Genomic DNA, 15,335 nt, shown 5'->3' on the forward strand with positions numbered 1-15,335 from the left:
AAAGCTTTAAAAATAAAGGATATAGAGTCTTTAATTCAATAAGAAAATTATAACAGTAACAAAAACAGAAAAAAGCATAGACATGGTATTAGAATTGTGGTTCATGTCTATATGTTGAAAGGTGCAACCATTAAAAATGATGATATAAATGTTCACTAGCATGAAAGGATGTTCACTGTATATTGTTATTACAATAGGTTTAAAAACAGAATGTATGTTGTTTATTCTATGATTCCATTGGTTAAAATGTGCATATGCATGGGTTTGTAGCATATATCACATACATGTAGAAAAAGATCTAGAAGAAGGCAAACAAAAATGTTTATACTAGTGAACTATGTATAATAAAATTATAAATCTTCATATTTATCATCAATACAAATTGAATATATTCATATTTATCATCAAATACAAATTATTTGTATGTTTCTAACATTCCCATCTTTTATATTAAGAAACTATAAAACTCTTAGTTTGTAACAGCCAAATCTCCCTTTTATGTGATTTTGAAGTATACTTCATGTCATAAGTAATCTTACATAAGGTATGTTCCCATTATTATTCTTAGTTTTTAACTTTTGGGGGAGACAAACTTCTCAATGCATCTTGACAGTGCTTCTTCACTGCCACCATTTCTACCCAATGAGCAATAAGATTATATGCCTATGGCTTAGTTTGAAAATGGGAACCAATTACAATGCATAAGCAAACTATAGTTTTTAATAACCAGCCTGTTTTATTTCAAGGATATTACAGTGGTAAAGTCCATGAAAAGTCCTCCTGCCGGAGTGAAGCTTGTTATGGAAGCCATTTGCATCCTGAAAGGCATCAAAGCCGACAAGATCCCTGACCCTACAGGCTCAGGGAAAAAAATGGAGGATTTCTGGGGCCCAGCTAAGAGACTTCTTGGTGATATTCGATTCCTCCAGTCACTTCATGAATATGACAAAGACAATATTCCTCCAGCTTACATGAACATCATAAGAAAAAACTATATTCCAAATCCAGATTTTGTGCCAGAAAAGATTAGAAATGCATCCACAGCAGCTGAAGGTTTGTGCAAATGGGTGATAGCAATGGATTCGTATGATAAGTAAGTACTGGCAAAATGAAAACAAACCAATATGTTTTATTTTTAAGTTTGGTTAGTTAGACAATATAAAACTTAAGAACTCTTGCTTGAGGTGAGAGTAACCCCTGAATCCAATACCTGCTGTGTGCTTACATATTTACTGAAGAGAAGACTATACCAATTAAATAATATAATACAATGGTACTTAAACTTTTTGGACTCAGAAGCCCTTTACACTCTAAAAAAGTGTTGGAGATCCACAAAACATTTGTTTATCTATCATACTAAAAATTAACACTGAGAATTTTAAAAATATTTATTAACTCATTTTAAAAAGCAATGAAAACAGTACATGTTAACACAGTTTATATTTAAAAACCTATATTTTCAAAAAATGTATAAGAAGAGTGACAGTGGTTTATATTTTAACAAATCTCTTTGGTGTATGTTCTAGTAGAAGAAAACTCAACTCTCAGATCTGCCTCTTCATTCAGTCTGTTGCAATGTATTGTTTTGACTGGAGCATATGAGGAAACTACAGTCTCACACAGCTGTATTAGGTAGACAAGGCAGGACCTCGTGGGTGATGCCCTTAAGTGGAATGACGTGTCTTGGACCTTATTTGGAAAACCACTGGTGTAATACATATTCTTTATGAGACAAGGAGCCTTTCTTGATGACTGTGTGAGATCCAAAGTATAGCATGGCTCTCGTACAGAGTAAACATCATTGGTAATTTCTTCAAAAAGCAACTATGACAGGATATCTTTTAAATTCATACAAAATTTTAATTACTGTATACATATATTACATGTTCTATATGTTTGGGATCATGATATACTGTGTTAATAATAAATTTTAATTTAATAATAAATTTTAATTTAATTTCTCATTTGGGAAGACAACATGAGCAACTCCATTTTCCAGATAGAGAAAATAATTTAGGTCCATCCTTTTTTCCTGCATAGTCCCTTTTATTACCAACACACATATTTATAGGAAAATTTGAGAATATACTTAAGGGTATATCCTCAAATTTTAAAAAAAGAGATAAAATGACACAGATAATATATCTCACCTTGTCATCAGAATTAAACCTTAACAAATTAGGCCACTCTACTTTCTCCAAATACTGTATTTTATATGTGGTGCATAAATATGCTATTCTCCTTTTGCAAAATCACCAAAATTCCACATTAACAACAGTCAAATATTTTATTTTGGGTAAAAAATAATTACTTACTTGAATACAAACCATTCTGCATATGTAGAAAACATTCTGCATATTTGGTATTTATTTTAATAGTCATTTCTTATGTAGCAGCATCAGGTTGACTGATTCTTAGTTGAAACAGAGAACATAGAAATCAGGATAGGCTGAGTTATAGTAAGAATATTGGGAAAACAATTCAATGAAAGTGCACTGGAATTTTAAATTTACATTTCATTTTCCAATTTTCCTTTTTGCAGAGTTGCAAAAATAGTAGCTCCTAAAAAGATAAAACTGGCTGCAGCTGAAGGGGAGCTGAAAATTGCCATGGACGGTCTTAGAAAAAAGCAGGCAGCCCTGCGCGAAGTTCAGGACAAGCTGGCCAAGCTTCAGAACACACTTGAACTAAACAAAGAAAAAAAGGCTGACTTGGAAAACCAGGTATAGGACGATATAGGCAAGTATGGGCAAATTGTCCATTACTGTAAGTAAAAACAATGTTCGTATTACCCAGCAAGCCTCTTTTCCTGCTGGTCAGGAGTTGGTAAGCTGTGGCCCACAGGCCAAATCCAACATTGCCCATTTTTATGGCCCACAAGCTGGTCATGGTTTTGATATTTTAAATGATTATGTATGAAATGGTTATAAAAATACCTACATAATATTCTCAATTTTACCTCTTTGGCCCCAGAGCCTAAAATGTTTACGTTTTGGCCCTTCCTTCCACCCCTAACAAAAGAAAAAAAATGCCAGTCATCTCTGCTTTATATTTTAAAGTATTGAGCTAGATTATTTAAATTATTCTTCATGTTATAGGTAAGGAAATGGACAATCAAAATATTAATTGACTTAAGTTGATTAAGAATTCATGGCAAAGCTGTGATTAGAACTCAATACCCAGAACAATAAAGACTGTGTCCACTGAAAATGTTTTTAAGACCAAAAACGTTGCTCTAGCTTATATAGCAATGATGTTTGCAAAAATTAACTGCTAAAGTCTGATTATGTTCCAGAAAAAAAGTCAAAATACTTCATAACAGTCACAGTTTGTTGTGTGTTTATTATGTGCAAAGCATTGTTGTTCTGAGAGCAGTATTTATCTCATTTGTTCTCACAGCAGTGTTCTGAGGGGAATCATCTTTGTACCTTTTTGTAGAAACTAAAGCGTGGAAAAATTGGGCAGATTGTCCACGGTCAACTTCTAAGCATTAAGGCTAAGATCTGAACCCAGGCAATCCGACTCTAAAATTGTGGTACCGGGTTCTTTCCCACAGTGCCACACTGCTTCCTTCTATATGAGATGTGCACATATTCTGTATGTGCAGATAAGTGACATGGTACTAATTTTTAGAAATGCGACCTATTATTGGGTATGATTTACTAGTGATCAGTTTCAATTAAATAATACAACAGACAGTATGTTGTTGCTGTCTGACTCTAAACATGTTTCAACTCTGCTGTATGTTCGAAGTTTCTATTAATTTTTCAAAATAAAATGTTAAAACTTGTGGTGATATAAAATAAATATATGTATATATGTTTACTGAAAATCTGCTTTAGGAAGGGAAAAATATTTTAGCTAAAATATTTTTACTCACTAGTTTCTGAGGACAACTTTATTATAGTCCAAGACCTGATTTAACATTTCAACATCATTGAAAGAATAACGGGGAAAAAAAAAGAATAATGGATGAAGAAAGAGACTAGGAAGACAAAAACTATTAGAAAAAGGAAAATTAAAAAAGAAAAAAATTTTAATTTAGGAAGTATTAAAAATATTACCAATTAGATACCCTTTGATTTTTTAAACCTATCTTTAAATAAACTGATACAGTATTTTATATATTTTAATCTAAAAGCAATTATTTATTATAAATATTAATAGCATTAAGAAAAAATATAAGCCAAATTCTTATTATAAAATAATATAAAGGTCTCTATTTTATCTATTATTTACTTCCTTTTTTCATGTGAATTATTTAATTTTAAACTTTATAATAAACTTTACTTATTCTTACCTTCTTCCCAAAATAAAGATGTTAAATCACTTAAAATTAAATTAAAAAATTCAGGCATTCTACTAGAATATCACTATTGTATGGGTTGAAATGGCTTTCTCCCAAGTTACCTTCATAATTACCTGTTTTATTTTTTTAATCACATTGCTTAATTATATCTAATCAAGTTAGGTTAACAGTCTTTTGCACAAAGTAGGCTCTCAGCTCTTGACTCATGCCCTGATTTAAGGTTAATGGCAAGTGTCTTGAGTATGTTGACACAATTTAACAACTTGAAAGTTTCACCTTGTAAGTAAGCATAAATTATTAAAACTTTTAAACATTTAATCTTTATAATGATCAAATCAACTGTAAGTTAAATAAGTCAAAAATGTTCAGAGGATATTTAAAATAAAATGCATTTAGATTATTAAATAGCGGGAGAACATCTATATTTGCAAGAGAATGCCCTTTATTACTTACTTAACTGTTAGTGTCTCATACTGTAGGTCATTTCCTTAAATAGAGCTATGTTAGCATCATATGATAGATATGATTTCATAAATTGCATTAAACACTTTATTATGAAAAAATTCTAAAGCACCACGAACTTCCCAGTATCCATAATGAGGTATCTTACATTTTTCTTTCAAAGGGTTAAAAAAATTCTAACTAGAAATTTGTGGTTTAAAAAATCATTTATCTCGAAGGGTAAAAGCTCACAGCATTTTAAGACTCATTCTGCTTGTGGATGTTGCTGAAAATCGCCCTTTATTTTTGAGGTTGACTTGTGCAGCAAAAAGCTGGAACGAGCTGAGCAGTTGATTGGAGGCCTCGGGGGAGAGAAAACGCGATGGAGCCAAACAGCGCTGGAGCTGGGGCTGTTGTATGTCAACCTGACGGGTGACATCCTCATTTCCGCAGGAGTCATCGCCTACCTGGGGGCCTTTACCTCCAACTACCGACAGGTCAGAGATACTGGTTGATTCGTAAGGTCTCTTTTGGACCCTCCCATGACAGCCAAAATTAATCTTAGGGATGCTTGTTTGTTTGTTGTGTTAAATATGAGAAGCAAAATATATTTATTTGATTTCTGGTTGTGCTTAAGTTATTCTCTGAATTAGCTCTATAAATACTCATCTGAAATCTGTTTTAGAAACAAAAAGATCTGTTTAGGAAGTCTAAGGTGAAATGGTAAACCCCAATGGTAAAATTTTAGTTCCTAAACAAATATAAAGGTATCAGTATTGTGTGTGTGTGTGTGTGTGTGTTTTATCCACTAATCCTTGTGAATTTCAATAACAAATCGTTTCCAAATCTCTTCAGAGACTGAAACGTCACTGGAAGAAATAGCTTGCCTAAAACCCAATTGATAAGTGCCTTTTTTTCCTTAGAAAGCAAAGACCAAGTTCCCTGTTTTCAATTCCCACCTTTTTGCTAGATCCCACCTCAGTTTTCTCCTTGACCCAACTCTGAACCCTATTTCTTCTCCCTGACTTCTTCCACTTTCCAGTCCCTTTGTGAACGAAACCCAGCAGATTCTTCATCTGTCTTAGGAAAATTGAACTAGAATCCAACCCTGAACATGGCCCAATTGAAGCAAGAAGAGAGATTTAGAAAGATTGAAAAGAGGGTGATGAGAATAAAGAGAAGGACGAAAACTAAAACATTTGGCAATAGCTTCTGTGTCAAGCAAGGAGAGAACCAGAAAATGATAAAAACTTTATCATTTTATAAAGCATTTGCTTGCTTGTGGTCTCAGCTGAACCTCGCTTAATTTCAGGACTTTCTCTTAAGCAGGATTCTTAGTGGCCACTGTTTTTAGCTTGTTTGATTTATTGTTTTCTTTTTTTAAAATGGGTTTAAAATCATCACACAGATAGTACTTCTATCTTTAGTCTTTGGGGTTCTGGTAGCCCCTGTCCTGGGGCTATATAGCACAACCTATCTATTCTTAGTTTTGTCTGTTCATGTGTATCTTTGAATGACTGTCTCTGGTTATGGCATTAACATCTTGTAGTTCAAGTAGTTCAAATTTAACATGACACTATTTACCTAGTAATAGATTTGTTTGTGTGACATTTCAGAGACTGAGGCTTATAAAACTCAAGAGAATTGCTCAGAGCCCTACAGCTGACTAACAACAGAGCAGGAATGTGACTTGAAGTCGCCCATATTCTTAATTGAGCACCCTTTCTCCTCTTCTGCATCAGTGTGGAGCAGTGAAGGGAGTAGCTGCAGCCACCCTTACCCTCTCTTGGTTCCCAGGAGTCTGCACTGGCTCCTGCTTTGCGGTCCAGGACCATGCTGAGAGTGTAGCAGCCTGGGCCACTCCTCCCGGCCCAACCCCCTCCAACAGACTCATTCCAAGGCACAGTATCTTGCTGACTTTACAATTACCCGCTTTTACCAGAATGGGACTGCCAGTCAGACCTCCACACAAATGCTTCACACGATGAAGTCCAGAACTGAGACCTTGGAATTCACCAACAGAGCAAAGCACCAGTCAAAATACAACCAAAGCTCATAGCTCCCCCTGTGATCTCATACCCACTGCCCCCACCCTGATTCATGAAGGCACAAAATCCCATCTCACGAACAAGAAAGCTTAAAGGCAGTTTTATCTCTTGCTTCACTGTGCCAGCCTAGGCTTTCCCTTTTTTAAACAAGTCTCTAATATAACTGTTTCTTCCTGTGAATTCATTCTTTGAGGCCCACTCTATGATCTTCTTTCTTTTATTTCTCTTGGGTCAGGGCAGCTGGCAGTTTGTACCCCATCAAGAGTTTCCTACTCCATCTAATTTTAGTAGATGTGCTGCTGAGGCGAGTGTTGGGCCTATTCAATTCTAAACATAGTGGTTATTGGGGCAACTTCAGTGTCCTGCCCAGGTTCCCTCCTGGCTTCCTGTGCTTTCACGTTCAAAAACCAGCACATGAGTCACTTTTCTGACACACTTCCCTTGGGTTCTTAGAACCCACTTGCCCAGCGCCTGGAGAGCTAGAATTGCCTGGGAATTTACTTCCGTCTGACTTAGGCCTGGGAGAATGACTGGCAGACCTGAGAGCACGGGCACCTGCCTCCCTTCCCTCTGGTTGGGACAACTCTGAGTAATAATTTGCACCTTGTAGGATCAAGACGGAGCCGCCTGCTGCAGAACTGGCTGACCCCTCACCTTTAACTGGATTCTCCTGGTTCTTGTCCTGCTTCCTCTAGCGTCCCTCCTTTCATAAATCTTTTCACAAAGATCTTCCTCTCAGAGTCTGCTTCTGGGAACCCAACTAAGGCAAAAAAACATTACAATAATCTTGCTTTTTTTCCTAACATCAAAGTCTCAGGATACCAAGAACTTTCCATAAATAGCTACATTTCCCTCCCTCCAAGCTTGAATCTAAGTAGTTGTCAATTCTTCACCAAACCATTTGCTAGTATTCTCCATTTAAAAAAAAAACATAGAAAACTTCACTTCTAAGATAACTGGCCCATAGCACCTCAACTGCAATGCCCGTGCTAATTGCAAAACAGAATCCTGTAGTTTTGTAAGGACACAAGCCCTGGAATTCAATCAGGTTGAATTTTGCAAGTGACATTTTCCCTGCTGATGATCAAAGTCAAAACTGTTTTGGTGCCGGGGAATGCTTGCACGAAGAAGACACCCTTAATGGTTAGTTTTTCATTTCCACCATCTGTCTTACCACCTGATTACCACCATGGCCCTTGGCTTGTATTTTGAGATACCTGTTCAGAGTCCCTCATTTCAGTTCATTTTAGTTATTCTCTGCTGCTACATCTAATTGGATCACTTAAAATTTTAATCCAGAGTTCATCTGTGGTAACATACTATACCTGTCAACTATAAACAACATTCCACAACAATTAATTGGCTTTCAATTTCTCTTTTTCCCCATATCATTGACTGCCATGCCTCGTCCAGCATCAAGCTGTGTCTGAGAACACCTGCAGACCTCCCTCAGAAGCATGTAGCTCAACCTATAGCCTGACAACAGGAACTATGCCAATAGGCACTGATAATTAGGAGGGAGAATACAAACCGGAAACGCTACCCGCCCCTCCTCCCTACAACCAAAGCAAACAAAAAAGCCAAGTGACAGTTATTAAGTATTCATGAGAGGCAAGATTTTTGTCCCCCGTGTTTGCCCTCTAGTGTTGTACCTGTGAATATGTTACATTACATGGCAAAGGGACTTTGCAGATGGCCTTAAGGTCGACAGTCGGCTGAAGTTAAAATAGGAAGATTATCCTTATTTAGCGAGACTTGACTATAAGATAAGTCTAAAGTTTTCCTTTTCTTGAACAAAAGTGAGAAAGAGCACAAAGAATGATAGGGGCATGTTAGAAGGATGTAGAATTTAGTTTATAGACACTCCTACCGGCCAGATCACCTATAAATACTACTACTAATAATAATATAACTCCTTAAATTAAAAAGATGTGGGCAAAATGGGTGAAAGGAGTCAATAGGTATGAGCTTCCAATTATAAAATAAATAGGTCATGGGGATGTAGTGTACAGCATGGTGACTATAGTTTGTACATATGAAAGTTGCTAAGGGAGTGAACTTTGAAAGTTCTCATTACAAGAAAAAGCTTGTCACTCTGTATGGTGATAGATGTTAACTAGAATTTGTGGTGATTATTTCATAATACATACAAATATCAAGTCATTGTATTGCACATCTGAAACTACTATATTATATGTCCATTGTATCTCAATTATAAAAAGAGAGATAAAAACAGGAAAAGATAAATCTAGCCTGACATAAATTAATAATTTTTCTAAATGAGTGCCTGACAAAACTCAGAATGTTTATATAGGTACAAATATCTTTCCTCAAAATGCTCATTAACTACAAAGGGGGAGGGAAAAGAGCAAGTTAGTGGAGTACAATATTTCATAAGCACTGTCTTAACTCAGTTTTGAGTCATGATTAAAAACTCTGAATTCGCTATTGTGGGCCGTTTGCTAAGCCCTCACCACAACCATTTCCCTTATCAGGCATTCCAAGGTTATAATAGGCATATACCTTCCAGAGGACCCCAGCTACCTGGTACCCAGGGACTACCCCTTCTTGGTTGTGTCTGTGGAATTATTCTCAATAGCCAATACCCAAGAAGCCCATGAAACTTAGCTTGTTATACATAAACTGCCTCCTGCAGTTCCAGCTTGTTGCTGCCCCCCTGTGTCCAGGTGTGCCCTGCTGTGGGGCAGCTGCTCTTATTAGGACCTGTAGCAAAGAGTTCTGCCTTTCATATACCCAGGCATCTTAGTGTTATGTCCCACCATCCAGTGAAGCATTAATCACACCTAAGGTCATGTAATTATAAGACAGAAGCCTGGCAGGCAACACCATAATCCAGGGATGAAAATCAGTATCATCAATAAGTGAACAATTTGAAATCATGTACCACTGATGGAATGCAATGAGAAAAACACAACATCATTTCTGTAATATTCTTGCCAAAGTTGCATAACATGAATTGAATCACGAGGGAACATCACGCAGACCAAATTAGGGGGGCATTCTACAAAATAACTGGCTAATCAAGGTCATGGAAGTCATCAGCTCCCCCAAAGCTGCCATGGCCTTTTCTGTGCAATCCCAAGGGAATGTTGGTTGAACCTACTCAGAAGGAACCCAAGGGAGGTGCCCCCATGCCCTCCATCTAGCACCACTTCACAAACACAGGATCTTCATCCGCCCCCTGGGCTGGTACCAATAACACGTATATCCATCTTCTCTATGTCTCTTCCTAACCTATTTGCTCCCTAGTCATGTCTTTTACTATTTCTAAATTCTTTGATCTGGAACCTCAAATTGATCCTTGATTTCTGACTTTTTGAGTGTGAACCTGAGCTTGAAGAACCCTTCTGGTTCCTGAGCATCCCAGGTGGAGTACCTCAAATTCCAATATATGTCCTGATCCCTGTTGGTGTCTAATAGTCCTGCCATAATTCCTCCCCCAGGGCATGTGAAAGCCAGAAACAAATGTTTTCTATGCCTCTTACCACTTCAAATTGAATTTACTTTTATACAATAGTATCGTATTAAGTTTGCTGGCTATTTGTAATGTAAAGAAAATATGTAGAAAAACATGATGGTCCCCAACCACTTTGTCAGGTGAAGCTTTAGAATAATAGCTGGCAATTATTTTTTCCACATACAAAATTATGGCTTTATTATTAAGTGATCTATCTAAAATTTATCTTAACATTGGATATAATTAATTTTCATTTGAATACATAGTGGACATTCTAAGCTATAATTTACTTAAAAAAATCTGATAAACAAGTCATTTTTTAGGTAGGATTTCAAAAATTGTTGATTCCATGAATGAAATATAATCACAGAGTTTACAAAGTATTTATTTAGTAACCTCTAACATATTTTTACCTTTCTGTGTATGTCATAAAGAACCAAACCAGGGAGTGGACAAAACTGTGCAAAAAAGGAGGTATTCCCTGCTCTGATGATTATTCTCTTATGAGTATCCTGGGAGAAGCAGTGACAATTCGAACCTGGAATATTGCTGGGTTACCTTCTGACTCATTTTCCATTGATAATGGAATCATCATAATGTAAGAAAAATATTTTTCTCACAAATGATCTCTATTAATCAGTAGATTTATTTATCTGTGCAACTTTTTAAATAATTACAACTGGTAAACTTTGAAAGTATTGAGGAAAATTTTTGCTTAATTAGCTAAATTGCCTCTGTGACAACTTCAAGTGTACCAACATGTGCATCATGGGGGTGATGGAAGAAGAAAAGAGACAAGTAATTGGAAACCTATTTGAAAAAATAATGACAGAAAATTTGGTGAAGGATATAGACATACAAGTCCAGGAAGTGCAGAGAGTCCCAAACAAAATGAACCCAAAGAGGCCCACACCAAGACACATCATAGTTAAAATGCCAAAGGTTAAAGATAAAGAGAGAATCTTAAAAGCAACAAGACAAAAGCAGTTAGTTACCTACAAGGACATTCCCGTAGGACTGTCAGCTGATCTCTCAAAGAATCTTTGCAGGCTTGAAGGGATTGGCAAGAAATATCCAAAGGGATGAAAAGCAAGGGCCTACAACCAAGATTACTCTATCCAGCAAAGCTATAATTTAGAATGGAAGGACAGACAAAGAGCCTCCCAGACAAGAAAAAACTAAAGGAGTTTATCGTCACCAAATTATTATTCCATTATATGGAATGTTAAAGGGGCTTATTTGAGAAAAAGAAGAAGATAACATATTTGAACAATAAAATGGCAATGAATACATATCTATCAACAGGTGAATCTAAAAAATAAAATAAGTAAAGAAGCAGAACACAAACAGAATCATAGATACAGAGAACGTTTTGAGGGTTGCCAGATAGGAGGAGTGTTGGGAGGAGGAGTGAAAAAGGTAAAGGGATTAAGAAATACAAATTTGTAGTTACTGAATAGTCATGAGGATGTAGAGTATAGCATATGAAATGGAGCAGCTCTTATATGCATGACCCGTGGACACAGACAAGGGTGTGGGGATTGCCTGAGGGAGTGGGAGAGCTGGGAAGAGGGGGACCAAAGGAACAGAATTGGGACAACTGTAACAGCATAATCAGTAAAATATAATTCAAAAAATAATAGTTCAATATGAATAATCACTCCCTTCTCCTATTAATATAGGAATAGTTGAATATTGGAGACTATGGTAAAGAAACAAAAAAAAAAGCAACCCAGATTACTTTCTTAATTTTAAATTGCTATTTAGCAGTAGAGCAACACCGTACCATAAGTAAATGAAGTCCAGAATTTTTCTTCTCAGGGTTTTGTTATTGCAGGTTAATGACAGTTATGGCAGTGGGTTGTTGGTGCTGATGGTTTTCGATGTCTCATCTGGGTGTGAGACTAGCCTAAATGACATGGAAATACTTCTGGGTCCTGGGGTGATTTGAGCTTTTATATCCATACTGCTAATCTTAGAATTTCCTTGTTACTAGGTAAACATTAGGGAGACTGGGCTGGGAGAATACTGGAGGTACTGATTAACCCTTTGTGACCCCACAAGACCCTGAAAAATAAAATGGATATCTCATGATTCATTCTGCTTGTTTTATCATAAAAGGGAGGATGTGAGTGAGAATAAAGCAGTAAGTATGAGCTCTCCCATAATACAAAAACCCTGACTTTCAGAGGCTATATTTCCATCCAGAAGAAGCTCATAATCACTAGACAGACAGGTAATAAATTACAGTACATATACCACATTAAATATACAAGTATTTGAGACAAATAGTGAGTCAACACTTGTGTTAACACGTAAGGGTCCATGCCTATTATGAATGTTAGATGATATACAATTATGCTTTTCACCTTTTTTTAGACCATTATGTCTTCAATGGTCTAGAGTTCAAAGAGAAATATGATGTCTCAATTCTTTCTCCACTGTGCCAATGATAGCAAAGAGCAGCGTGGGGGTGAAGTGATTTGCAAAGGTCACAGGAGTAATTAATGGCAAGGCCTAGTAAAGAACTTGAGTTTGCTGATTTCCATGACTGTTCATGGATGACATTGTGACTTAATTAGCAAAAGCAGAAGATATTTTCAAAATGTAATTTAACATTTAGAGAACTGTAATTTTCCAAAAGAAGTAAAACACTTGTGTTATGTTTGCCAGATGGCTTTGATGGTTGTCATTCTAGTGGCCTGCTCAATTTAAATGCCTCTGCTCAGGAACATAGTTTCCCATAATAAGTTAAAAAATTACTATTCAGCACAAGCTGTAAGAAAGTGATATGTGTATAATTAAATACAGAGAAAAAAATCATAGCTTGACCAGCATCATCTTTCTTTTCTCCTTCAGGAATGCAAGAAGGTGGCCTCTGATGATAGATCCCCAAGGTCAGGCTAATAAGTGGATCAAGAACATGGAAAAAGCTAATAGTCTTTATGTAATTAAATTAAGCGATCCTGACTACGTCAGGACTCTGGAAAACTGCATCCAGTTTGGTACTCCTGGTACGTGGTTGGGTCATGAGCACACATTACCAGGATGCCTGGTGAGGGCACAGTTAACCCAAATGATGCAGGTCATGTCTTTGTGAAAACAATCTTTCTGTTGGACTCATCTTACATTAATTTTGTTAATGTCTTTCATTACTTATTGCTAGTTAACCAAGTGAGAACTTTAGAGATTATAGTTCCAGAAGGTTAGGACATTTTCTTTCTTTCAAGATTCATTTGTGATGCACCCTCTAATTGAGCTGTTTTAATTTTTGTCTTTCTTTGATGTTCTTTAGTTCTCATTATAACTCCACTTCTATGATTAAAAGGGCCACTTCCTATACCAGAACTCTTTTAACACATTAGTCCAATTATCTATTTATTCTTCTCTCAACTTATCCTGTAAAAGTGGCAGAGAAGCAAGTGCACGTTTCACATGACTGATTACTACCTGCCGTTAGCAATGGGGAGATTAGAAGCATGTCAAGGATTTTTCTATTAAGCTCTATGCACAGGTCACACCTGTCAAAACAAAAACCAAAATATTTATGATGGGAGTAAATTGGGGTTATTAGTCACATTTTAAATTCATGTTACTCATCTAGTTTGATTATTTACTTGACCAAATAAATGGAAACATTATGAAACTACAACATATTTAGACTCAGGACAAACTTAGCAAATCCCATGTACACTAAATGGAAAAATTATGATAAATGTACCAGGTTGTTTTATAGGTATTTTATTCCTGTATATTAATAATGAATTAATCTTCAAAATATTAATTAAGATTTTAGCTTCTGTTAGGGTAAGCATGAGATGAAGGAAATGTAGATGTACCAACAAAATCTGTGTGCTACACACACACACACACACACACACACACACAGAATTTCATTCATCCAATTGGTGTCCCTAGAGTGTAGGATAGTGACATAGCAGTTACAAAAAAGGGAACGATGACCTTTACTGTCAAACATCTTGCTTTTCTTAATTAGGATCAAATAGTATATGTAACTCACTGAAATAAAAATAAAAAGTGGCCGTACCTCACTAACCTTTATTAGAATTACTGTGCTCTTATGGGTAATGTGCTGTGAAGAAGAAAAGAGTTACTGTACTTTGAGCACTTACAGCAGTGTCTGATAAGCTCAACTTATGTTGTGTTTTTGGTTGAGGATTTACTCTGTGGTTGATGTCTATCATCTTTTAATTATATTAGTATAATATTTAATTGCATTAGTCTATTAAGAAAGGCAAAGATAGTAACCTATGAGAATTTAGAGGAATCAGAGATTTATTGAAGAAATTGGCCCTGTGTATATTTTAAAAATTACCTAATTTAACTTAAATATTCAAATAATTTCCTTGACACAGGTAAAATATTAATGATGATTGATTCTTTACCATGTGCTTGACGTTCTGGAGACCTCTGTGATCTCAGTCATGTGTATGGATGATACTATTGCATCAGTTTAGAGAGAAAAGGGCCATAGAGACAATCTGTTTAGTGTTTTTCAAGTGATGGGTTGCAGCTCTGAGAGAGAAAGCCAGCTTAGTGGGTCTTGACCAGAATTCTTAAATGAAACACAATTGAAAATGATGAACATGTTAGGCTGCATGACATGGAGTAAAGGTAGGCATTAGTTCAAGAAATGTTAAAAGTTTTAGATGCATACACATGTATATGAGATTGGGATTTAAAATGTATTTCTTACTTGGAGTTGTGGCCATAACAGTTGAAATCCAAGAGTAATTTTAGCCTCTTCATTTTATCAACCAGGTCAGTGAGGTGCTAGAGAATGTCGGTTCCATGGCTTAACCAAGACGGTAGCCCCTGTGGAACGGCCGAGGAACAGTCCCCAAGCCTCTGCCTCTGTCAGGGCTTCCTGTGGCACTCACAGGTCATGTCAACCTCCTCTGGGGAATGAAATACTTTTGAAATAGATAATGATTATTTACAATGCCTTCTAATGTTATTCATCAGAAAGAGGTGAACAGTTTTAAATCTGGTATAGAAAGAGAAACAGATGGCAGATTTGAAAACTTTTTATATTTAG

The 15,335-nt window shown here is 36.1% G+C and overlaps 1 protein-coding gene across 1 annotated transcript in view; it reads left to right on the top strand.

Moving 5' to 3' along the window:
- DNAH7 (dynein axonemal heavy chain 7) overlaps positions 1-15,335 on the top strand; it is a 219,634-nt gene that overhangs the window by 140,558 nt on the left and 63,741 nt on the right. Inside the window, exons 44-48 of the mRNA XM_037043723.1 lie at positions 747-1,093; positions 2,543-2,723; positions 5,062-5,247; positions 10,711-10,874; positions 13,136-13,290. Of these exons, the coding sequence (XP_036899618.1) occupies positions 747-1,093; positions 2,543-2,723; positions 5,062-5,247; positions 10,711-10,874; positions 13,136-13,290 (1,033 nt within the window). The remainder of the gene's footprint in view (positions 1-746; positions 1,094-2,542; positions 2,724-5,061; positions 5,248-10,710; positions 10,875-13,135; positions 13,291-15,335) is intronic.

The sequence above is a fragment of the Sturnira hondurensis genome, unplaced genomic scaffold (assembly GCF_014824575.4).
Source record: "Sturnira hondurensis isolate 20B ecotype Veracruz unplaced genomic scaffold, ASM1482457v3 Scaffold0004136, whole genome shotgun sequence".
NCBI lineage: Eukaryota > Metazoa > Chordata > Mammalia > Chiroptera > Phyllostomidae > Sturnira > Sturnira hondurensis.